Source organism: Pan troglodytes, chromosome 9 (assembly GCF_028858775.2).
Source record: "Pan troglodytes isolate AG18354 chromosome 9, NHGRI_mPanTro3-v2.0_pri, whole genome shotgun sequence".
In the NCBI taxonomy this organism is placed as follows: domain Eukaryota; kingdom Metazoa; phylum Chordata; class Mammalia; order Primates; family Hominidae; genus Pan; species Pan troglodytes.
Window position 1 is genome coordinate 49,981,567 of NC_072407.2, and position 27,527 is coordinate 50,009,093.

The 27,527-nt window shown below is 39.4% G+C and overlaps 1 protein-coding gene across 50 annotated transcripts in view; it reads right to left on the reverse strand.

Moving 5' to 3' along the window:
- Window positions 1-27,527, reverse strand: part of PHF21A (PHD finger protein 21A) — a 185,783-nt gene that overhangs the window by 39,856 nt on the left and 118,400 nt on the right. For all 50 annotated transcript variants that reach the window (XR_010147178.1, XR_010147184.1, XR_010147179.1 and 47 more), the window contains one exon: window positions 7,307-7,513. Coding sequence is in view for 34 of the 50 variants with exons in the window: in XM_016920751.4 (XP_016776240.1) it covers window positions 7,307-7,513 (207 nt within the window). In the remaining 16 variants the exon portion in view is untranslated. The remainder of the gene's footprint in view (window positions 1-7,306; window positions 7,514-27,527) is intronic.

Genomic DNA, 27,527 nt, shown 5'->3' on the forward strand with positions numbered 1-27,527 from the left:
ACTGTATATTTGCAGTCTGATTTGGCAGCCACTAGCCACAAGCTGCTATTTAAAAGGAAATTAATTGGCCAGGCGCAGTGGCTCACACATGTAATCCCAGCACTTTGGGAAACCGAGGCAGGTGGATCATCTGAGGTCAGGAGTTCGAGACTAGCCTGGTCAACATGGCGAAAGCCCGTCTCTACTAAGAATATAAAAAGTAGACGAGGTGCGGTGGCTCGTGCCTGTAATCCCAGCACTTTGGGAGGCCGATGCGGGCGGATCGCCTGAGGTCAGGAGTTCGAGACCAGCCTGGCCAACATGGTGAAACCCCATCTCTACTAAAAATACAAAAATCAGCCAGGCCTGGTGGCAGGCACCTGTAATCCCAGCTACTCGGGAGGCTGAGGCAAAAGAATTGCTTGAACCCGGGAGGCGGAGGTTGCAGTGAGCAGAAATCGTGCCACTGCACTCAGCCTGGCGAGAGAGCGAGTCTCCGTCTCAAAAAGAAAAAAAAAAAATTAGCCAGGTGTGGTGGCAGGTGCCTGTAATCCCAGCTACTCGGGAGGCTGAGGCAGGGGAATCACTTGAACCCGTGAGGCAGAGGCTGCAGTGAGCCGAGATCACACCATTGCACTCCAGCCTGGGCGACAAGAGTGAGACTTCGTCTCAAAAAAAATAAATAAATAAATAAAAATAAAAACTAAATTAATTAAATGTAATTAATTAAAACAAAAACAAAATTAAAACATCAGCTCCTCAGTTGCACTAGCCACATTTCAAATGTCAAAAGTCACATGTGGTTAGTGGTGACCAAACTGGACAGTGGAGATAGACGGTATTTCCAACATCACAGAAAGTTCTATCACTGTGCAATACCAGTGAAAAGTACCTCCATTCTCTCAGAAACACATCTGGACAACTTCCCTTATGAATTTCTATTTCAGTGTCTATGCTTTTCTACTTAGGGGTATTAAGTTGTTTGCTTCTAGGGAATTACTTATCTCTATTTTTCTGCTTTATGCGCATATACACATATTATCTAATCTTTTAAGATCATCATCCAAATCTTTGTTTCCTCTTCGCTAAGTGGCTTATTCTCTTTGCCATTGCCTCCTTAAATGTGAAATGAGAGTAAACGCGGAACACTGATATTTATTTTGGGGTGCAGTGGATCACCTATCTTCGATCAGTGATGAAAACCAAATAAAAGCCAAATGCTATTTATTATTAGAAATGGTATATTAATAGTAGTGTAACAGCAAGGACTGACTGCATTATCAGCAATTTGTAGTAAGTGTTTTTACCACAGTGTATTAGCCCTTGTTTTCCATTTAAAACATGTCGATTTAAAGAACTTCTGAAGTGGTGATCCAGTCACACCAGATGGCGTTCAATCCAGTGCTATCGTGGATTGTGGGAGTAAAGCTCTAGTCAGAACTCACTGACATGGATTTTAAAGAAACGCATGTTGTTACTGCTTTAAGAGAAGTCAATGTACTTTTGTTTCAAGTAAATCATCAATATTTTGAATAACTCTAAACTGATGATTCTACAAAATACTGACTAAAGCCTCAAACTCACCTGAATTATATACTTACCATTAACCCAACACTTTAAAAACACTGAAACCTAACAAGTTTGTTCACATCTTAGGTTAGCAGTTTTCTTTTATTTTACAACTATGGTTATGGCTGATTTCACTACATGATTTCTAGCATCTACATACCTGTTTGTCTAGTATACAGGCACAAGACCTAGTACTGTATGCTTCAGTGAAAACTTTTTGAAGAATATATTTACTATTTATTGACACCAAGACCCAGGTAGTGCTTAGATCTTTACCCCTACTCTGGTGCTTCTTCTTTCCCAAGTATTAGGGAACACAAACCAAACTCCTGGGTTTAGATGACAAAAGGAATTTAGAACTTTGAAATCCAAGTCTAATTAAAATGTCTGAACTGTTCTGGAAGGAGGAAGAAGAGACATAGAGAAGAAAGGTGTCCAACGACAAATTATTATTATTATTATTATTATTATTATTATTGTTGCTGTTTATTTATTTTTGAGACAGGGTCTTGCTCTGTCACCCAGGCTAGAGTGCAGTGGCGTAATCACAGCTCACTGCAGCCTTGACCTCCTGGGCTCAAGTAATCCTCCCACCTCATTCTCCTGAGTACCTTGGACTAAAGGCAGGTGCTACCACACCTGGCTAATTTTTTTAATTTTTAGTAGAGACGTGATCTTGCTATGTTGCCCAGGCTGGTCTAGAACTCCTGCTCTCACGTAATCCTCCCACATCGGCCTCCCAAAGTGTTGGGATTACAGGCATGAGCCACCACACCCAACCAAGAGATTTATTTATATGAAAGCTGTGATTTGTTTTTAGCTAGTTAACAGTGTCTAAGTATGATCACCTTTAAGAGAAGGTAGCTGTTTCTCCATAGTTTCATGATGGGGTCCTTTATTTTGACAAAACCCAAATTGCATGAGCTAGAAGTTAATGCAGAAATACATGGCATGGCAAATACTGCCAATAGCAAAATCCTTTTTATTTATTTATTTATTTGCTAAGTCATTGTTGTCTGCCTGCCAAATATGAAGTATTGATTTAAAACAGATGGACTCAGGCTGGACACAGTGGGTTATGCCTATAATCCCAGCACTTTGGGAGGCTAAGGTGGGCGGATCACTTAAGCCTAGGAGTTTGAGACCAGCCTTGGCAACATAGTGAAACTCCGCCTCTACAAAAAATACAAAAATTAGTTGGGCATGGTGACACACACCTGTAGTCCCAACTACTTGAGAGGCTGAGGTGGAAGGATCACCTAAGCCTGGGAGGTCAAGGCTGAGGTGAACCGTAATTGCACCATTGCACTCCAGCCTAGGTGATACAGTGAGACCCTGTCTCACAGAAAACAAAATAAAATAAAATAAAATAAAACAAAACAAAACAAAATAAAATAAAACAGATGAACTCCAATATACAAATCAGAATTTAAGGGATTATTACTATGGGATCTAACCTCCACATCTATTTTATATTATTTTGCTGGTTTAATTTTGAATGCAGTCATGATGTATACTCAAACAACCACAAATAGAAACTTTTCCCTTTTTTGTCTCCAAAGGTTTGTTTTCCATTTGGTTTTATTAACTGCTTTCTTCTTTACATTTGCATTATGCCATTAAAAATTAGAGGGCTGTGAATATAGGTTGGAGAGTATACCTGTATTTAACTGTTCTATTCTTTCACTTTTTCTGTAGACTGGAAAACTTTTAAAATACACCTATAAGCATGAGTTGACGTTAACTAAGTAAAGCAAACTGTTCCCATTCCCTCTCCCAAAAAGAATTCCTCATTGTTTCTCTACGCCTTGGTATATGCCAATCACCCGACTTAGAATAAAAAACTTTCTCCTCTTAGCATCTCCTCCTGGCCCCCTGATTGCTACTTAATATTTAATTCTTTCTGAAGTTGTATATTTAATATATGCCATATATAACCTCCCATTCGTCCTTGCCCTCATACATTAAATATATGTATTTAATATATGCCATATATAACCTCCCATTTGTCCTTGCCTTAGACTTCCCTATGACTGTTAAAAAACCCAGAAGCTTTGGCATGCTTTGGAGGGCTTGGCCTTATCTCCTCTCCATCGTTTTGTGGATCACACACTCCAACCACACCAGCCTACTTACGATTCCCAGGGCATACATTTACTATTTTGACTCCATCCTTTTGTTCATACTACTCTCTATACTTGTGAAGCTCTTTCCCCTTTGCTCTATCACTAAAATCCCATTCATCTGACAGGGCCCTGCTCAGATGCAACCCTCCTTGACAGTACTTTCTGATCCCTCTAGTCAAAATTACTCTGTCCTCAAAATTTCTCTACATCTTAAATTTTTTTAATTCTTGAAAATAGAAACTCTCTGATTTGTGAATTTAGTCTCCACATTACCTAGAACAGTGCTTGCACACAGTAGGAACTCCACAAATATTTACAGAATGAATAAAAATTATTAATAATGATATACCAGACTTTTGGCAGGGACCACTGCTCTTTGTATACCAGAATCTACCACATAGATTGGTAGTACCAATAAATAGGTTAGTAGTGCCAAGCGCAGTGGCTCATGTCTGTAATCCCAACACTGTGGGAAACCGAGATGGGTGGATCACTTGAGCTCCGGAGTTTGAGACCAGCCTGGCAAACATGGTGAAACCCTGTTTCTACAAAAAATACAAAAATTAGCTGGGCATGGTGGCCTGTGCCTGTAGTCCCAGCTACCCGGGAGGCTGAGGTGGGAGGATGGCTTGGGGCAGGGGTTTCAGTGAGCTGAGACTGTGCCACTGCACTCCAGCCTGGGTCAAAGAGCCAGATCCTGTCTAAAAAACAAACAAACAAACACCAAAAACCAGATTTGTAGTTTACCTGTAAACTCAAAAACCAAAAACTCAGAGGATCCTTTTGGTTTTTAACATTAAACATTTGCATTAAATAAAACAGTATTTAAAAAAGGTTGGCAAAATCAATTAAATATGTCAGGTGGGCTACTGGATGGAGAGGTGCTATACAACACTGTTTTGGAGGTAGCCCTGGGCCTCTTACCATTCACCATCCCAAAGCAACACAGACTACCAGGGAAAGGAAAAGCTATTATATTTTGGAAATGCTTCCTTTGATTTTTTTTTTTTTTTTTTTTTTTTGAGATAGAGTCTTGCTCTGTCGCCCAGCATGCAGTGCAGTACGATCTCGGCTCACTGGAACCTCTGTTGCCCGGGTTCAAGTGATTCTCATGCCTCAGCCTCCTGAGGAGCTGGGATTACAGGTATATGTTACCACGCATGGCTAATTTTTGTATTTTTAGTAGAGATGGAGTTTTGCCATGTTGGCCAGGCTGGTCTCAAACTCCTGACCTAAAGTGATCCACCCACCTCGGCCTCCCAAAGTGTTGGGATTACAGGCGTGTGCCACTGTGCCTAGCCTCCTTTGATTTTTATAACATAAAATGTTACTTGAACAGGATGTTTCCATGGGTTAAGACAGAAAACTCCTATGTAACAGGAAACAATGAATTCTACCACACTCCTTTCAGATAAACATTTTCTGATCAACCTGTACTTTGGAAAGAGAACAACCTAACCCAATTCTGTTTAAAACTTAAACAAAAATTATCCTCTAAACATTCTTTCAGAACTAATACAAGTGCTGGTAAGGAGATTTTTAAAGTCAGTTTTGAATGCCTAATTTCCAAATAGCCTTGGGGTGGTGATTAGGGTAAAAATTTATGTAGGCTGTCCTAGCTATCTGATTTACAACAGGGATTTTTCTTTTTCCTTCTTTGGTTTTATACAGTATTGGTATTGCTTTTTTCTTTTTTTTCTTCTTCTTTTTTTTTTTTTTTTTTTTTGGTATTGAATGGCAGTACAGAAGAGTAGTTGAATGGACCTATTTTTCAGCCAGAACATCTAGGTTCAAATCTTAGCTCCACCACATACCACCCTCCATGATCTTAGGTAAATTATGTAACCTCTCTGTGCCTTAGTTTTCTCTTCTAAAAAACAGAGATGGTGGGCCGGTTGCGGTGGCTCACACCTGTAATCCCAGCACTTTGGGAGGCCGAGGCAGGCAGACCATGAGGTCAGGAGTTCGAGACCAGCCTGGCCAATATGGTAAAACCTTGTCTCTACTAAAAATACAAAAATTAGCCGGGCATGGTGGCACGCGCCTGTAGTCCCAGCTACTCAGGAGGCTGAGGCAGAAGAATTGTTTGAACCCAAGACGGCGGAGGTTGCAGTGAGCCGAGACTGCGCCACTGCACTCCAGCCTGGGTGACACAGTGAGACTCCGTCTCAAAAAAACAATAACAAAAAAACAAACAAACAAAAAAACAGAGATGGTAATAATAATAACTTCCTCTTAGGATTAGGGTGAGGAGTATGTCCATTATGTAAAACACTTAGGAGACTGCCAGTATACAGTAACCTCTATTAAATGTTAACTTATCTTTAGTGTTCTTATAAAAAATTCATTCTTTACTTGCAAAATGTTGCACATGAACCAGTCCAATGTCCATAAACAGTGAACAGCCAACTGAACTATACTCTTTTTCTCTCTATATAAAGACACAGCAAAGACCTGGTGTTGGTTGTAAGAGGTATCCACGCTTAGGTTTCAGAGGATCCCAAAGTCCTTGAAGTGTGCAAAAATGAGTGTATTAAGTGTGAATGTATATTCTTCTGGAGAGGGATCTATAGCTTTCAACAGAGTCATAAAGGGATCTGTGACCTTCAAGGATCCAAGTATCATTTGGAATATCATTTCCAAATACGCCCTTTTGTGTATCTTGATTGCCTCACGATTCTTAAATTGTATGCTTGTTTAAATGCCCTTTTTGGTAAAAACATTTGCACAGCTACACCAAGTTAGAATTTTATTAAGCTCCCATTTCTTTAGTTTTGACCTGTAGCTTTCATTTCAGATTCCCATCAGTGTATTAGAACAAATACATTTTCTCATAAATATGGGCTTAAAAATGAGTGTTTCTATGAATAGTGCAAATATAGCACTCTTCTTTTTTTTTTTTTTTTTGAGACGGAGTTTTGCTCTGTTGCCCAGGCTGGAGTGCAGTGGTGTGATCTCAGCCCACTGCAGCCTCTGCCTCCTGGGTTCAAGTGATTCTCCTGCCTCAGCCTGCCGAGTAGCTGGGATTGCAGGCGCCTGCTACCAGGCCTGGCTAATTTTTTTGTATTTTTAGTAGAAATGAAGTTTCACCATGTTGGCCAGGCTGGTCTCAAACTCCTGACCTCAAGTGATCTGCCCACCTCAGCCTCCCAAAGTGCTGGGATTACAGGCATGAGGTACTGAGCCCAGCCACAGCACCCTTCCAAATGCTTCTTTCTATCTGGTCCCAAGAGCACTGATCCTGGAATAGCTCTATGCCTAGTTGCTAAGAATTCCAGAAGAGGTCAAGTCACAAACTTTTAGAACAAGTGTAAATAAATACCTCCAAAAATTCAAAATAAGATTTTAATTCTGCTGTAAAGCAGATAATTGATTTTTGTTATTGACTACCTTTCTCCCCTTCTTCAGACAGGTGGGAAATCATTTAATTTTTGCTTCTTAGTAATGTTATTTCCTTCTGCCAATGATTACAAGTGATACTTATCTGGGTTATACTGTAAAAAAGCAATCAAAATAAGTTTTGTTTAGTTCTAGCTGAGCTTAGTATAGTCTGAGACAGGACCCAGTTCTATATGACCAATAACAAATCAGTCTACAATCTGCAGCCTGCAGTGTTCCATCCACACGTTTACCTGTGAAGCAGTCAGGTTGGGAGAGGCTGCAGCTGACTGCTGGGCGTGGTGGTGGTGGTACTGCTGCTGTTGTTGTAGTTGCTGTAGTGGTTGCTGCTGTGCTGTTTGTAGTTTGTTTTCAGATTGTGGCAATGGCTGTATTTGGAACTTGTCCGGTTGTTCTTGCTTTACTATCAGGTTCTTCCGTAGCTGTTCAACTACTCTTTTCTACCAAATGAAGACAAAAAGAAATAAAAGATATTAGAATACTGCTCTATCAGCTGCACAGAAATATGCTCTGACATCTTTTCTATAAATAGCTTCATCTAAAACTTATTACATCTAAATTTACACAGGTTCTACATATGAAGAGCTTAAAGCATTTAATATACATTATTGGTAATATGAAACTGATGGTGTAAGCAATGTTTTATATATAAAGGGCAACTGAGGCACACAAATGAAAAATCTGAAGGAGATCACACAGCAGAGCTCAGATGTCCTATTATTAACTTAGCATGCTGAGAGCAGTATACAACGTAGCAGTAAAAAGCAGGACTCTGGAGCCATCCTACTTCAACTCCAATTTCAGTTTTGCTACTCACAGCTCTAAGATGTTGGGTAAGTTTATGAACCTACCTGTGCCTCACTGTCTTGCTCTTTAAAATGAGGTGGTTAACAGTACCCTTGAGGTTCTTATGAGCACCAAATGACTTGTTATATGGAAAGTACTAAGAACTGTGATTGGCACATTGTTGATCATTATTATTATTATTAGAGATAGTGTCTCTCTATACTGCCCAGGTTGGAGTACAGTAGCTATTCACAGGTGTAGTCATAGTGCATGCACTACAGCCTTGAACTCCTGGCATCAAGCAATCTTCTCACTTCAGCATCCCAAGTAGCTGGAACTACAAGCACACACCACTGGGCCCAGCTTATTATTTTTTGCATATGATAACACAGATACTAGCCATAGTAATTTTTATTAAGCAAACATCATGTATCTGTCCCAGTTGAAAACATTAAACAGGCTGTTAAACAAAGAAACCTTGATCCCAGTAATATGCCATATAAACAACACATTCTAAATTACTGAAATGTGTAACTCATGAGCAGGACTTCTTTGCTGGGACAGGTTCTGTGGAGGTACACACGTTTGTTTAGGCAGAGTAGGGATTTAACTGCGTGGAGTGAAAAATTAATGTCAAAGTTCTTCAAACTTTCTAGGCCTTGCTCAAATCCAAGAGAAATGTGTTTCTGGATACCTTCATTATTATAATACACTTCAACAGCATGTAAGCCCCATGAGTGCAGGGGCTTATTTGGTTCACAACTATACTCTGCACTTATAACTATATTGCTGGCCCAACACGGTGGCTCATGCCTGTATTCCCAGCACTTTAGGAGGCCAAGGTGGGTGGATCACTTGAGGTCAGGAGTTCAAGACCAGCCTGGCCAACATGGTGAAACCCCATCTCCGCTAAAAATACAAAAATTAGCCGAGCATGGTGGCACACACCTGTAATCCCAGCTACTCAGCAGGCTGAGGCAGGAGAATTGCTTGAACCTAGGAGATGGAGGTTGCAGTGAGCCGAGATCATGCCATTGCACTCTGCACTCCAGCCTGGGTGACAGAGTGAAACCCTGTCTCAAAAAAAAAAAAAAAAAAAACTATATTGCTCAGTAAATGTCCTTGTTCTCTTTACCTGATGTGTAAAGTGGTGGGACCAAAGACCAACAAATGGCTCATAAAGCAAATAATAACTATTTGGGGCCATATTTGGGCTCTGACTCTCCTGCCCTAATAGGAGGAGGAAGGTATAAGCAGCATTCCTCTCATATCTCATACACTTTCAAGTTAGTTCATTAGCGGAGGTGTGCTATTTCTGATAAAAATAGATTGTGATTTTCTAATATAGATTATGAATGAAGAAAAAGAAGTGAATGAAGAGCTTTAAATAGTTAGATGAAACCATAAGAGCCAGGTTAATTCTCAAATGCCTGCTTATGGCTCTAACCAACTTCATCCCCCATATTCTCTGAAGAATCCAAATCTGTGGATTACTCATTTAACATATTTGAACATTAAAATATGTATAAAATGAATTTCTAAAATCTTTAAGTAAAAAAAAAAAGTTCTCTTGAGAGTTGTTTATGTTTATTTTTTGGTTTGTTTCTCTCTTTTTGTTTTTCTTTTTTTTTTTTTTGGTTTTTTTGAAACAGGGTCTGGCTCTGTCACCCAGGCTGGAGTGCGGCAGCACAATCTTGGCTCATTGCCATTTCCACGCCCCAGGCTCAAGCGATCCTGTCACCTCAACCTACCAAGTAGCTGGGACTACAAGAGCGTGCTACCATGCCCAGCTAATTTTTTTATTTTTTGTAGAGATGGGGTTTCGCCATGTTGCCCAGGCTGGTCTCAAACTCCTGAGCTCATGCAATCTGCCCACCTTGGCCTCCCAAAGTGCTGGGATTATAGGCATAAGCCACCACGCCCGGCTGAGAGGTTTTTAGAAAAATATTTTTATTACTGATTCTTTTCAGACAACTAAAATATCATATAAAGGCCAATTTTGGGGGGAAAAATTCTGCTATGCATTATATTCTGCTAGCACTGCCTCTCTGAGTAAATTTTTTTTTAAATGATGCAGAGTTTAAAGTCTTTGCAGAAACTATCTGCAGAATAATAAAAATGCAAATTAATAAAATATCAAATGCTTATAAAGTTAACTTTCAAGTCTTCAAAATTCTATTTCTCCAATATAAAAGGCAGAATAATTAAACTGCTGTAGTTTAGGAGAAGGCAAAGTAATAGCAGTGGTGCTGCAGATAATGTTGAGAATCTCGTGTAAATTTTATTGCTTGGTGACTGCTAGAACATTTAGACGTTTAAAAATTAAGTAATTATTTAGAGTTGCTTCAGTCCTCCTCCCCATCAGACATCAAACATATTAACGAACTAGCTAACGTGCAGCATCAGCAGCCAGAGAAAGGAACCCTAAGAGCTCTTACAAAACAAAAACAACAACGAAAAACCCAAAACAGATCAAATCAGAGGAAGGAGATAAATCAGGAGGAAATAATACAACATAAACATGACACCTGCCAAAAAATAAACTTTGGACAAAAACAGCACAGGAAACTAATTACTATACCAGTCACAAAAGGAAAGGGTGTTTTTTTCTCCTCTACAGCCATCCTTAGGAAACACAATGTGCTCTCCTACTCACTGCCTAGCTAAAGTACACTAGAAGCAAGAAACAAAGCCCAGAACCCGTTTCCAATGTCATGTACAACAGAAAGGAACAGTAGGGAAAGCAGGAGCAAGGGATGCGGGCTAGAGTACTACTCTTCAGCCATATGGCTAGAGCAAGGTGACGACCAATCAGAACCAGAATCAGGAGCGTGGGAGTCAAGTGAGTCACACTGCATTCACAACTGCTCCTCCCCCAGGACCTGAAACAAAGCCTTGGAAGCTTGGGGTGGGGGCTGGTGGGGGGACGTGATCAAAATACTTGCAAACTTACATCAGTCCTTGAGAGGAGGGAAAAAAAAAAGGAAAAAGAAAGAGAGCTCTGCATTACAGGTCAGATCATATGAGCTGGGTAAAGCTTTCTTTAAAAGATAGCGTTGGTATGTCAAACTGCCACTCAGAAATGAATTGTCCCTTACTCCTTGCTGTGTTCACCAGATTAGAATACTGCGTGTGTGGTTATACATGTCTGTTGCTATCTGTGAAAAAAAAATTTTTTTAAATCAAGATTTTGAGGAAGCACTGATGCCCTCTGTCACTTAAATATAGATGACTGCACTTAGAAACCAGTAACTGAAAGCCAGGTGAGCTCTGCAGCAGAGGTGCTCCTTAGGTGTGGAGGCCCTGCAGGCTCTTCCAAGGACTGGGAGTAAAGGAGAGTTGCTGTGCATATTAGCTGGCTCTTCTAAGTCTCACAATCCAGTCTCGTTCTAGTTCAGTCTTGCAGCTCTGGCAAACACAGCACTCAAATGACTTCAGAGGGACCCCGGATTTAGGTCAGTACCACTTCTGGGTGGCAGCAAGAGAATACGGCGAAAATATCTCAAAAACCCTAGCTGTGTGGTATCATCCAAGGTTCTCACTGCTCCCTATATAAAGGATATCCTCTCATCTCCACAGGAGATGAGCCTATATTTGTACTACTATGTGTTTTAAATGAAGACGTCATGACTGCTGCTGGTCACTGACGAAGGTTATACTGGCATACATGATTTGATATTTTCAAAGGTATTCACATATAATGGAGATCTTTAAATGTAGCTAACTATATTGGAACATTATCCTGAAGCTTTGAGAAAGGGCTAAATTTCACAAACTGGCCATTCATCATTCACTGATAAGTTAATGAGAGTTAAAAGAGAGGGAAAAAATCAGGGAAATGAAAAAAGAAAGCTGGAAAGAACAAAGACGGAAGGGAGAGAGGGAGAAAAAATTAATAACTTATCATCTTTTCTTCTTAATATATTTCTATAAACAATAAGCCAACATGCCAGGCCTCCAGAACTGCTAGTACCACCCCCTTCAATCCATCTGTCAAGAACTGCTCCATAAACCCAGCATGTAACACGGAGCCTTAGATTCCCTTGACATTCGCATCACTGGGTTTCATCAGGGCTTGTTCAGGCAGAAGAGTTCACAGAGCCTCTGACACTTCAAGTCACAGTTTCCAAGACAGGTAGTCACGGTGATCAATATTGTGACATTCAGCGATACTATCAACGTGTTCACACGACAGCAAGACAGATCCTGAAGAAAAATACGGAATTTTATAGGTCTAATACAACAGAAAATCAGGTTCGTTTTTCCACCGTTTAAGTCACGTTCCATGGCTTTTGTCAACAGAGAAGGGAGACGAAGAGACGGAAGGATTGCCCCCACCCCCCAATCAACCCACCAGTTTATTCCTATCAAAAATTGCTCCCACAAATTTTAGAAAGCTTCTCTCAAAAGAAACTCCAAGACTCTGCCCTCCACAACTGGATGTCAGTGCTGCAAGTCTCTGCTTTTTCACACATTCAGTCACTCCACTGGTTTGTGCTCTACATGGCAGTATCTGTTGCGTATCAATTATTAGAGGGCCACACCCACTCAAGACATCTTCTTACACAGTATTGCCTTAAAGATGCATCCTTTTATTCCTTCCATGAATCAACATGCAATCTAAAAATACAACCTTCACTCTTTATACCAGAGGCTGATAGAGACTTGTAACTTTTCACAAATGCAGAAAGTTATCAAATCTTACTCAAAATCTTTCTGGGTCTTCAGACACACCAATTGCTCAAAATGAAACCAAGGATACTAAATTTTACGCGTATGGAAAAACTAACCTGGAGAAATGTTTATTTGTTGATGAGATCAGAACTTACTCAAAGAGGAAAAAAAAGACTTTCTACCGTCTAACTAAAACTCAGCCACTGCATTGATAAGTCACACCAATATTCATCAACGCTGAGGATGCAGGAAGGAGACAGGGCAGTCTTCAGAATGTGCCACAAAATTATCCTCTAAAGAAGAGGGGATGTGTTACTGTCGTAACATTAGAGACAAAATTACAATCTAGAGTAAAATGTATGTATTGTTTAATGGAAACAGAAACTAAGTGAAGATTTCACCATTTTATGAACAAAAACACAGAATGCCATTTTATGGACAAACACACAGAAGAGAAACTCAAGATAAACTCCCTCCTTAATGCAAGTAAAATTCAATAAGAGAATCTGCACTGGAGTTATTGGAGGGGATAGTCCAGGCAAGACACAGGATAGAATTCTAACAGAGGAAGACAGGGAGGAATACTGGTGGCAGAAGCTATAAAAATATACTTAGCTAAAATAATTGCACTTTCTTCATTTTGTAAGATACTAGAAAGTTTTCCCCAGACTCTCTGAGATTCACAAAGAATTAGACAAATAGTTTATTTCCCTTTTTAACCTCTTTTAAAAAGTACATATCCTTTTAAAATACCACCTGTTTGACAGAAACAGCATCTACAACCTCATCTTACACAGTGAACTGGACACAATGTCTACAAAAGAAGGTCTCTTTCCTGGTTTTGAGATTTGGGGACATAATTATTTTATAGTTCTCAAGTTGTCATGGAATTTATATAGTACAAATAAACAAATTGACAACAGCAGCAACTGTAATTATCACAGATTTTTTTCAGTAAAGTTTAAAATTCTCTGCATGGATGTTTAACAGATGGCAAAGAATGCATATATCATGGTATTGATTAGACTTCGGCTTACTTTTTTAATTAAAAAGTATTCTTTGGGGCTTATTCTTCCTTCAAAACACACACACACACACACAGAGGTATTTACATCAATGGATTTTACATCTCATCTCCATAGGAGATGAGACCCTTTATTAATATCATTAGGATTTACAGTCCATCTCTCTAAAAATTTAGACTTTAGACCTTTTATTTGCTAGCCTGATTGAAATGCAGTTTTCTTATTTAATTCACTCATGCTCTAATAGGTAAACTCAACCCCATCTTCCCCCTAACTTGATATGTATGACTATAAAAGACTAATATTGATATAGTCAGACTTTGCCTAAATTTAGAGACCCTTCTAAAAACCTGGGACTGCCTTTAATTTGTGTCAAACAAGAAAGAGTGTGGCTGTTGTACTCAAGAGAGATGTGACCCCTAGAGAATTACAGATTCTAATATGTAACATACGACGATGCTGCGGCAAAAAAGTATAAACACATAAACTACAATCGAACAATGCATACTAGGAATGGTAGTTGTAATATATTTATGTGTGATAAAAGACCTAAAAGTCCAGATGGCTTACATTCAAGTTTTCTACATTTCTTTGAAGCACTAAACTATACCGCCCTCCTTCCTTCAGAAAAATATTGGGAATCAAATTAATTAATGGTGGGGAATGCTTAGGAAACTGTCAGGGGCAATGTGAAAAAAAGGGATAGTAACTAATGAATGACACAATTTGTCTAGTATGAATTTTTAACTCAGAGCAACAGCTAATTAAATGTGACTTTTATTTCCAATGTCAATTATATTTCAATCACTTGATTTTTAACATCTAATCATTTTAATGCTAGTTCAATCTATGTTTGGCTATTTTTTTTTTAATGACAACTGCCAAAAAGAAAGTACAATATCAAAGCGAATGCTACCTGTTGCCTTTTAATCTCAGAAACCCCATCTCTACTAAAAAAAAAAAAAAAAAAAAAATTAGCTGGGCCTGATGTCACGCACCTGTAGTTCCAGCTACTCGGGAGGCTGAGGCAGGAGCATCTCTTGGACCCAGGAGGTGGAGGTTGCAGTGAGCCGATAGCATGCCACTGCACTCCAGCCTGGGTGACAGAGTGAAACTGTCTCAAAATAAATAAATAAATAAATAAATAAATAAATAAATAAATAAAAATAAAAATAAAAAAATAAAAAATTTAGCTGGGCACAGTGGCTCATGCTTATAATTCCAGCACTTTGGGAGGCCAATGCAGGAGGACTGCTTGGGCCCAGGAGTTCGAGACCAGCCTGGGCAACAAAGTGAGACCCTGTCTCTACAAAAAATACAAAAATTAGCCAGGGATGGTGGTATACACCGGCAGTATCAGCTACTCAGGAGGCTGAGGCTGGCTTGAGCCCAGGAGGTTGAGGCTGCAGTAAGCCATGATCGTGCCACTGCACTTCAGCCTGGGCAACAGAGTGAGACCCTGACTCAAAAAATAAATAAATAAAATTAAAAGAAAGAGAATTTTTTAAATCTTAAGCCTGAAGAAAAACATTTTTCACAGGTGATGAAAATTACAAAATCTAATTACAAAATCGAATCCACAAATTTCTACACAAATATTTACAGTCTTCACACCTGAACATACACATGTATGCACCCACTAACACAAACATACACACACCCCTCTCACATTTTAGAAAGGATGTAATGGCCACAGTAAAAATCATTTATATAACATTTTCATCTTCCTTTTTTTTTTTTTTTTTTTTTCCCAGACAGGATCTCACTCTGTCGCCCAGGCTGGAGTGCAGTGGCATGATCTGGGCTCACTGCAGCCTTGACTTCCTGGCCTCAAGTGATCCTCCCACCTCAGCTCCCCAAGGAGCTGGGACTACACGAATGCACCACCACGCCCGGCTAATTTTTTGTATTTTTAGTAGAGACATGGTTTCGCCATGTTGCCTAGGCTGGTCTCAAACTCCTGGACTCAAGCGATCCACCCGCCTCAGCCTCCCAAAGTGCTGGGATTACAGGTGTGTGCCACTGCACCTAGCCCATTTTCATCTTCTTCCAGTATACTCCTAAGTACTGAAGCTGTGATTCATGCTTTTACTATATTGTTCTCCAGTTTCTACATACAGCAAAAGTATTGACATGCACGGTCAAAAGAGGACACTACAATGAACATAAAGGCAGTCCCTTGATTTGTTTTTTTTTTTTTTAAAGAAGACTTTATTTTTAGAGCAGTTTTAGGTTCAGAACAAAACTGAACAGAAAGTAGAGTTCCCACATACTCCTGGCCTCCCCACCCCACATCTCCCCACTATCAACAAGCTACACATAGCAGAACATTTGTTACAATCGAACCTATACCAACACCTCAATACTGTCGAAGTCCACAGTTTAAACTAGTGTTCACTCCTGATGCTGTACATTCCATGGATTTAGACAAACATATAATGACATACAGCCACCATTATACTATCACACAGAATAGTTTCACTGCCCTGAAATTCCTCTATGCCTGTCTACTCAGCACAACCTTCCCTCACCCTCTGGCAACCACTCCTCTTTTTACTGCCTCCATAGTTCTACCCTTTCCAGAATGTCACAGAGTTGGAGTCATACAGTATGCAGCCTGTCCAAATTGGTTTCTTTCACTCAGTAATCAGCATGTAAGGTTCTTCTATGTTTTTCATGGTTTGATAGTTCATTTCTTTTTAGCTCTCAATAATATTGCATTGTCTGAATGTATCACAGTAGTACCTTGATTTTTTCCATATGGTCTAATGTAGTAGCTAGTGAATTCTATAACTGTTACATAAAAACGAAGTAATAATATCAGATGGATATTACTTGCCAGGTAGAACAATGAGGCTCTGAGTAATTAAGTGACTAAACCTAGGTCACAAATCAGGGATAGAGTCAGACTTAAAGAGTTCCAACTCCTGATAACTAATTCCATATTCCCACCTCAAACCCCCAACACCAGTATCTGGCTTGCTGGTAAGGATCTGGAGCCCTCACACCTGTAATACAGCTGCAGTAAGCCACAAAAATATATAGTTAAAACCTTAAAATTATATATATATATACACACACACACACGTGCACGCGTGCACTTTTTCCTCTCCGCTCTGCTTTTAGAAAAAATAAGTAGAGAGGCAGTATTGTGCTGTAAAAATAATACACTAGGTCGAGAAACCTAGGTTCTGTCACTAAACAAGGTTTGTGACCTTTGGTCAGTTATTTACCCAATCTTGGTCTCAGCTTCTGCACTCAATCTCTAAATTATCTTCTATTAAAATTTTATGAATCTCTGAATGGCAAGAATACAACTTCCTGATGTATATCTTTACCTCTATAGCACTGCACAGAGAAAAATGCTCACAAAGATGATCCTGACACACCCAAAGAAGCTAAATCATTAAGGAACAGTTTCATTCAGGGGTTGAAATCTCACTCACGTGAACATGTAAACTGATGATTACATTTTGCAAGAACATGTAATAGGATGATTACCTATTGCCAGGCAAGTAATATTAATACAAGAGAATGAAGCAGGCCAGGTGTAAGATACTAGGCATGATAGGGACTGACATCAACTGGAGAGGCAGTGCCCTAATAACACTAATCAATGAACTGCTTTTAATATTGTGAGTCAAACAAAGTATCTTTGCTGATAGATAAAGCCCATGGGCCACCAGTTTTCAACTCTCAGACGGTAATTACACTCACTGAACTGTAACTACTAGGAAAGTGGAATTAGACATTACTTAGAAAATTTTTCGGCCCGGCACGGTGGCTCATGCCTGTAATCCTAGCACTTTGGGAGGCCGAGGCGGGCAGATCATGAGGTCAGGAGATCAAGACCATCCTGGCTAACATGGTGAAACCCCATCTATACTAAAAATACAAAAAAAAAAAAAATTAGCCAGGCATGGTGGCGGGCGCCTGTAGTCCCAGCTACTCGGGAGGCTGAGGCAGGAGAATGGCGTGAACCCAGGAGGCAGAGCTTGCAGTGAGCTGAGATCGCGCCACTGCACTCCAGCCTGAGCGCTGGGTGACAGAGCGAGACTCCATCTCAAAAAAGAAAATTTTTTGACATCACAAGGTGAACCAAAAATGATTTTAGATAACCAGAAAATTCAAATGGCCTTCTGACTAATCAAAATTTTATCATAATGGAAGAGCTGGGATGTGACTTTAGTGGGAAAATGCATAGACAAAAGTCAAGTTATGAATGAGTTCTGAGAATATGGTAAGATAAAATATCTGAAGACACAGGGAAACACACAACTATATACAAAATATAACAGTGGAAATGAAAATGGTAGTAATATGTTTCATAATGGTGCCTACTTTATCAAAACAGCTTAAAGTACCTTACATATAATTTAACCCCTGTCACATAAGACTGACACAAGGATAAACTGAAATCCGTTCCTCTACCACTGAACCGCAGCTACCTCAAGTGGTGGAGAAAGCAGTTGTTTAAAGAGCTGTAGAGTAGAGGTCAGAAAACTGAAAACTACCTTGCTGAAGCTATCTAGGGAATTACAGTAAGCAAAATGTAATAATCTCACTTGGAATCCAACCAGAACACTGAAACTAACATCTTTTACATTTAACTGGTTCTCATTTCTGAGTACTCTGATTTTTCAAAATCATTTAATTTACATGATTAAGAAAAAACAATTCATGTTATAAACATACGACTATTTAATAATTTTTCAAGAATCTTACTTTCTGAGTAGACCCTAAATGAAAAATGATGGTACTATTTTCCACAAATATTTCCCTAATGATGTGATTTTTCTGTGTGCTTGTGTGTGTAAGTAATCACATATTTACACAGCACTTTACGACTGTAAATTTTGAAACCCTCTTATCAAATAAGACTCTCAGAACTGTGCAGGGCTAATTATGTTAACTGTCATTGATTCAGATGGGGAGAGTGAGGCACATGGTGATGGGTGACCAATCAAAAGTTACACAGTTCTGTGATAGTAAAACTGGGACTAGAATATGGAATCCCTACCCTCTGGAAAACTAGTTTGAATGAAGCTCTGTTCACTAACAAAAAGCTGGAGCTCATTTTTCTGAGCCAACTTTTCTGGGGCTGACAGGAGGTTGGGTGGCATCCAAGCAGACTGACTGAATGCAGAGTACACTAGTATGGGGAGCTGGGCCAACAGGGAGAGATGTCCCTTTCTGGTCATATTCTCTAGATACAGTCAACTGCCAGGAAACAGAGTCAGGCTGTTGAGATCCAAGGAAGTAGAGTAACCTATACAATAAACTGAAAGGGCCAAGCAGGAGAGGAGCCAGTGGATGCAGTGATGCTGGGAAACGGGACGGTCAGAGATGAGGCTCGGGCAGCTGGCGAGATAGCTCTGGAGCCTGTTACACCGACAGTGCCTATCTGAGATGAATTTCCTAGAAACTGCTCTAAGTACTTGGAAAGGCTGGGAACGTTCCTAAAGGGACTGGGCAGGGCTAGATAACTTGCTTCAAAGTGCCAGGGAGACTGTACTTCTGTCATCCAAGACAGTCTCTTTGGCAGGGCAGCTGAGCAGGGATAAATGCTGGAGCCAACCCAACAAGAATGATATACTTCCTCGTCTACATAGTATGATGGACAATTTTAAGATTCTGTTGCTAACCTTACAGCCTCAAGCCAAAAACTTCAATTCTGGAATAATGACTTCAATTTTAAAAATGGAATGGACACTGGCAACATTTAGACTGGGTAAAGTGTTGGGCTCTGGTGGGTTTTTAAAGTAAATCATAGCAAACTTTACTTACCATCCACTAAAGCTGGATTTAAAAATTTGATTCACTAACAGATTTATCTTACTGCCATAAAAATTATGTAGCTATTTGTCTTTTGAAATAGAGCTCAGATAATCAAAACCCATATGCAAACGGGCTGCGGAAATACCATTACAAACCACACAGAGAGGTTTTAAAACCAGCCTCCCTGCTTTCAGAGCTGCTACTAGGAATCCTGGCTGCCCCTCCTCCACGTATCAGGCAAGACCAGGGCTCAGTCAGTAAGACTGCTGTGTAAGTGACGCAGCCATCACTTCTGCTTAGTCTCCACAGGCCTAATGTATGTGATGCTGAATTTACTTATCTCAGTAGGCAGCACAGCCTCACCAAGAGTGGTTATGTTTTAGGCTTTGTAAGAACAAGATGTCAGGGGTTTTGCTGTTGCATCATTCTGCAACACCTTATTTCAACTCTGTGCTGAGCTGGCAAAAGCTCTAAATCAACCCGGCTCTGCAACCCAGCTCGCTTAGCTTACCCTTCAGATGTTCCAGTAGTAGGACGACTTTGCAATATTCACTGGCAACGTGACACACTAGTAACAGTTTGTCTAGTCATCACACGCTTTGAATGTCTCCCTGGTATTTCTCTGTCCTTGTCCCTCTGTGCTGCATTTTCCTTACTAAATATTTCTGATAATATTTTCAACCAAAGGACATAAGAATCTAACTCCATCTTGAGCCCACAGAAATGTGTATAATCTCTGTGCTATATGCAGACCTGGGAGAAAGACCTAATTGTCAGACTGTACCTAAGCGTCCTAGAGTCTACTCTGCTTAGATGTTGAGAATGAGAAGAGACAATTATTTCCATCCCCTTTATAAGAATACAGCTGATTTCAGGTTGGCTGCTAAGGCAAGTGTGATAGGCTTGCTTGGAGAAAGCATGGATATTTGTTGTCTGATGGGATACAGTGGAACGAACCCACTCATCAGCAGGCTATCCACTTTTGCCACTAATCATAGGGGAGAAAGCACTTTTAGGAAAAGAAAATGGAACAAATTGAGTGGAAAAGAAGTGACACAAACGTGCAATGTTTAACAAGCAGCTGCTCTTGGTGGCTGAAGGTGCTCCTGTCCTAACAGAGACTCCCCTAACAGGAAGGAATCATTCTTACACAGGGGTGCATACCTATACTTCACAGCATGTTTGTTTGTGTGACAGTTATACTGTCATAATTTTAGATGGTTAAACCTCTACTCCAGGGTTTATAAAAGATCAGAGCACTTGTCACTCTTGGTGCAGGTAGAGTGAGATAGAGTGGTTGAGCAGTTCATTTTTCTTTATAATTACACTCCATTAACCTTCCACATGAGAGCTCCCCTGTGCTTTCATACCAGCAGCACCAACTGGCTGCATTTGATAAGGCTCTACAGAGTCTGCAAGACCAGCACATGTAACAAAAGGAAGACTTTAATACTGCAGACTTAAGCAGAAGCTGAACGCAGCTCTGTTACTTATTGGCACACATATTCAGCTCAATTATACATGTGTAGACAAAAACAAACCAAAAACATAAAGCTGGAAACCAGTAAACAAATGATGGGAGCTTATTTAAATCAAAAGTGATTCAAAAACCTTCTGGTAATCTTCATAATATTCAAACCCCAAATTCATTATTATTTTCAGTGTATGGCTTTTTTAAAAAAATAATTTTTATTTATTTATTTAGACACAGGGTCTCCACTGTCACCCAGGCTGGAGTGCAGTGGTGTGATCATAGCTCATTATAACCTCAAACTCCCCGGCTCAAGTGATCCTCCCACCTCAGCCTCCCAAGTAGCTAGAGCTACAGGCATACACCACCAAATCCAGCCAATTTTTAAGTTTTCTGTAGAGATGAGGTCTCACTGAATTGCCCAGGCTGGTCAGAAACCCCCAGCTTCAAGTCACCCTCCTGGCTCGGCCTTCCAAAGTGAGCCACCATGCCTAGCCATTATTGTTTTTCTAACCTTTGATAATGTGGCATCCTATTAAAAACATAGGATCTAGTACTCAAGGTACTAAAGCTTACAGGTTGACACATTATAGAGTGATCTATATTACAATTAGATCACATTGGTGTCTACAAGCTACATGTGGTATTTACTTGCTAAAGCATTTCTCTTTATGTATTGCTCAGTAACTCACTTAAAAAATACGCTGGTTAAGAACTAGCACTAAGTCTGTCCCTATCATCCTTGACAGTGGCCACAGAAATGATTTCCCTTTTTGAGAGACAGAGAGAGAGAGAGAAACGTATTCCATTAATAATGCATTCTCCTGGAGTTTTTAATGCAGTGCCAGGAATGCTACTTTCCATACGCACAAAGGTAGATTAGTGCTTTTTCTACCCTGAGCAAAGGCTAGGTGTACATGCTTGAGCAGATAAAATGAAAGGCAATTTTGAAAGTAGGTGTTGGCACAATTCATCTTGAATAGGATCCCAATTATTTGGGAAACAAAAGGTAGCTATATTTATAACTCTGCCTTAACTAATGGCATAACAGCCTTCACAGCAACTCAGAATAAAGTTTCCATCATAGCAGTTTGTGTTTCTGAGTATGTCCCTAACCACAGTAACCTAAAAAAGGTCAATAGTTATCCTAACAATACTGCTCACTACTAACTTACTTTCTTTGGGCACAAATGTATCCATTGTAAATGTTAGTCTATGGTACAGTGAATGTGATAATCACAAAATTAAAGTATAGGAACTCAAGTGGTACACCAATTTATTCACCAAATGCCATATTTAAAACACTTTTCTAGAGATATAAAACTATCACAAAATCTTGGTTTTGAAAATTAATAAGACGCTTAGTATTTCTGAAAGTGGCAGAGAAATGTTTGTTTACATTTACATTTTGAAGATGGATGATTAGATCTAGGAATTCTACTACACTCTTCCTTTTTCCTATGCTTGATGTATGAAACAGAGGGATTTTTTTCCATGAATGTTTTTCCTTTGCTTAATACCATTACAAACTTACATTGCTGTATGTTTTTATGACACTTATCACTAGTGTATCCTTTTTAAAAATGCTTTTCTTAACCCAAATATCAGATGTGTACTTGCAAATAACAGGACTATACTTCTTAAAATCCAAATATAAAGGACATCATTTTACTATTTTCTTGCTGCACGTTACATACTAGAGGATTCAGCAAAATGATGTTGAATAACTGTATGCCAAAAGATGAAGCCAGCCCATGCCTACGTGAAACAGCTCCCAAAAATGTTGGTTTCTCAATGTCTAGATCCAGTGACAATCAGATTTCTCCTCTGCCTAATAACATTTTTCATTTCCCAATGAATACAATTTCTTTCACTAAATGCTTGTTTTGCAGCCTTAAGAGTGGCAGACAAATTAAAATTCCACTCTCTATAACCACGTTAAGAATCAGACAAAAGCCAATCTACCTGTTCAGGATCTGTTGTTCTGACTCATTGTTGGGCCATCTGTTTATGTGTGCTGCTTGTCTCACGGTGCAAATCAACCTGCTGCTGGGCAGACCTGCCTCATGCTGCAAACTCATTCTGCAATTTCAACCTCCCTCACCAGCAATAGGTCCTCTTATCAGAACCTAAAACTACCACTTCAATCAACTCGAGTCAGACCTTATTCTACTGCTCTTGTATAAAAAAGTGATACACCACAGGCCCATGTACAAACAGGTCACCTCTGAACACTGGGCTCGTAAGGAGGATGGCAGCACAGTTTTGCTCCTATCAAAACATTTTAGTACCATCAGTAGCAATCAGCCTGCTACCCAGGAATATACATGTACCACTGTGGAGAGAGGCTAAAAAGATTACTGAATCCCAGAGGACAAGAATATGAACTACAAATACAAACCGTTCTAGTCGTCTTTGTTTTAAAGATTGGTAACTTACTCACAGCTAGGTTTCCATCTGTGTTATTAGCACACAAATTTAAAGCAGTTTAGAAAAGGTTCTCGGAACATCCTTTGAGTCATCCACAAATATCAATTTGCCTGCTGCTTTGCAAGCACTGTGCTAATCACTCTCTCATCTTAGATGTGAAAGGATGTTAGGGCCATGGATAGAGTGGTAGGCAGTATAAGGTTTGAAGACAATATTAAATGAATATGCCTACTGAGTATATAGTATTATAATAGATGTAGTATATTAACAAGTTAAATTATTTAAGAAGTTTCTACATCTATTTTAGGAAACAGAAGATGTACATGCAAAATAACTCTACCATTTCTTTTTCTTTTTTTTTTTAAACAGAGTTTTGCTCTTGTTGCCCAGGCTGGAGTGCAATTGCGTGATCTTGGCTCGGAGCAACCTCCACCTCCCAGGTTCAAGTGATTCTCCTGCCTCAGCCTCCCGAGTAGCTGGGATTACAGGTATGCGCCACCATGCCCAGCTAATTTTGTATTTTTAGTAGAGACGGGGTTTCTCCATGTTGGTCAGGCTGGTCTCGAACTTCGGACCTCAAGTCATCCACCTACCTCGGCTTCCCAAAGTGCTGGGATGCTGGGATTACAGGCATGAGCCACCACACCCGGCCTTTTTTTGTTTTTGTTTTTGTTTTTGTTTTTCTTGAGACAGTCTCACTCTGTTGCCCAGGCTGGAGTGCAGTGGTGTGATCTCAGCTCACTGCGGCCTCTGCCTCTTGGGTTCAAGCAATTCTCCTCCCTCAGCCTCCCTCCCGAATAGCTGGGATTACAGGCACCTGCCACCACGCCTGGCTAATTTTTATACTTTTTGCACAGACAGGGTTTCACCATGTTGGCCAGGCTGGTCTCAAACTCCTGAGCTCAAGTGATCTGCCCGCCTCAGCCTCCCAAAGTGCTGGGATTACAGGCGTGAGCCACTGTGCCCAGCCAGAACCCACCATTTCTTATAGAGTATCAACAAAGAAAATTATTAGAAAATTTAAAAACTATGTAAACAGAGAAGAGAGCAGTAAATAGAGAAAACAGGACCACAAACAGAGGTCAAGATCAAACCTGGGAGAGTATATATTTTGTGCAATGCTAACTCAAGGAAACTTTTTTGAGATTAAAAATAAAACTTGGTCTATCAATAATAATTAAAAATTATTACTTTGCAGAAATGGAGTAAGGCAAGTTTCCCTGCTAGTGGTTGATTATAGGTCTCTAAACAGATAAACTAATATGTACCCAGTGAAATGGCACATAGTATATATTTCCACCAGGTTCTATTCTTTACATTTAGAAGACTGTTCCTTGAGACTAGAAAGTAGAATTAACCTACCTCGTTTCTAACAAATGTACTTCAAAATGCAAGCTTATTTTGAGGAGGGAAATTTAAAAATATATCTACAGAGGACAAAAAATGTATAATTTAGGAGGAGCTGAATATTTAATGGATTAGTGGGTTAGAAGAGGAAGAACAATGTCGATAACATGCAGAAATACATCTAAAAACACAGATTTGAAAGGACCAAATATTATGTTACTTATTTAGTGATGACAAAGCACAGAGATAAGGGACTGATACCTACATGAGAATTTATGTATCCCAGTGGGTGAGAAATTCGTCATGTTTCATTTTGTTCAAGCACCTACTGCCTCCAGTATATAGAAACATCGTAACTTTTCTCTAGAGGATGAGGCATAGCAGTGGTGAACAGGAAGGCTTGTCTTATCCTCTGTGCTAAGAGAAAGTCGCAATATTCTGCAAGGCTGCAACATGACATTTACTAAACAACCAGCAACATCTCTAGTCTTTTTAAACAACATTGATTAGTAAAAATAATGATCTAGGGGAGATTCTAATTTTTCAATTGACTAGAGAGCTGAGGACAGTACATTAGCCCTTTTAACTGCTTGATAGTTGTAAGCAAAATAAGACAACACAATAGTACCAGTCAAATTGTTAGTGAAGGCAGCAAACTATAGAGAAGAAACCAACATATTTAGCACGAAGAAACTGCTACACTATTTCCCTCACTATGCTATGCAAACAAATTATTCACTTCTACACTATATGCCAAGGAATACAGTGTTATTTAGAAAATATATTCTCTCACCTCTAGCTGTAACAGAAGCTAAGCACTACTTCTTCATACTCTACTGAGAGTTGCAGGATCTCTCTCATCAAGATATGATAGTACTCATAGCACTTCTGAATTCACTGCTGAAAATGACCATTAGCTGCGATAATGGGACTAAAGACAAGTACACAATTACCAGAAACTAGGTAACAGTCAAATGGTGAATAATTTTAAGCAGCTTTAAAGACTCTATAATGTTTTTCTTTTGAAAAGTTGTAAAGACACTTAAAATTGACCAATGATCTGTCAAATTCAATTGTCTAATGATTTTAATCCAACCCCTCTGAAACATTCCTATTAAGATATAAATTTATGGCTGGGCATGGTGTCTCACGTCTGTAATCCCAGTACTTTGGGAGGCTGAGGCAGGCAGATCACCTGAGGTTTGGAGTTAGAGACCAGCCTGGCCAATAGGGTGAAACCCCATCTCTACTAAAAATACAAAAATTAGCCAGGTGTGGTGGTGGGTGCCTGTAATCCCAGCTACTTGGGAGGCTGAGGCAGGAGGATCGCTTGAACCCAGGAGATGGAGGCTGCAGTGAGCCAAGATCGCATCATTGCACTCCAGCCTGGGCAACAAAAGTGAAACTCCGTCTCAAAAAATAAATAAATAAATAAATTTATATGTCAGTTTTTCATTGTTTCACGTTCAGAGGTCACTGTGTCATCTTCTATATTCAAAACCTATGTTAAAATAAGAATGTGACACTCTAAACTCTAAGTAATGCTACAGCAATAGCTCAACATATCTTAACCATAAAATCAGACATTTTGCTAACACAACTGAAATAATTCACTGGAACTTACTAACATAGCTGCTTCAGAAGCAGAAACATCACAGAAGTCTAAGAAGAAAAACTTAAAGCCATGTATGGTTCTGGTAGAGAATCTGAAGGGAATGTGGAAACTGAAAAACCATCAAGGTTAAGTCAAAGGTTCTGTGACCACCAGGGGGGCTGGAAATGGGGCTCTAAGATGTTCTGTCACCAGGTCCATTGACAGCACACTAGATATCACTGTATCAACAAATTTCTATTCCGATAAAGTATTGCCATGTACTTAGCCAATGCACCTGTAGATTCTAATGAGATAAGCCCACATTGATATAACCTAGGAAATAAATAACAAGACTAACAATAGAAGCTCCAGTTGGTGTCTCCGTCACATGCACCACAGCATCAACAGACCACCTAATAACATAGGGAGGAAAACAAAAACACTGCTAGCTAACACTGCATTTTTGTATAAGAAAAGAACAGGAAAAGGATTAACTACATTCTTTTCCCCCATGCTTACATTTTTAAAATTCCATTAGTATCTTGCCAGATTTTCAAGAGAAAGGCTGTGTGCATCAGAGTTAACTGGTATGATAGGCCATGGGAGAATAAAACCAATAAGAAACCTTTCTGTTCTGCACTTCACAGGGCTGTCACTCGTACTAGAAAAACGTCACTTTGAAGCCCTGTTTGCATTCCATTTTTAACTAGAGGGAAGAGGATGGAGGTCTTTGGTTTCTATGACAACCCAGATGGGCCATAATACAAGATACTTACAAATGTTCAATTGCAGGGATGCCAAATCAAATTAAGGCAGAGTTAGCACTACTTCATAAAAACTAGATGGGGAGAAAACAAAATACTTATGGCAAGACGATGCCATTTCTAGAAGTGGTTCGGAAGGATTTCATGAGAAAATATAAAGAAAAGAGTGACTATTTTTAGTGAAAACAAAACAGTAAAACTAATATATAAAAATAAAGCTCCAATTTACATAAGTAAATGCTTTCATTAAAATTTAGACTACTGAAAAATTACTACTTCACTTAATGTTTTTAAACACTCCCTTACAAATAACATGATATTCATTAGTGATTTACATCATTACAATCTGGCACACTGGGCTAAGTTTTAATGGTGGGTTGAGCTCCTTTGGGCAACTTTTTCTTTTGCTCCATCCTCACCATTTGTTACTATATTTGGCCTTCATAACTAGAATGCATAGTCCTCAAAATATTTGTGGAATGGCTAATGCTTCAGAAATAAACTAATTTGTAACTTTACTACAATTTGTAAAATTTATTAACTTTCCAATAATAACCTACCATATCTCTTTCCATTTATAAATGA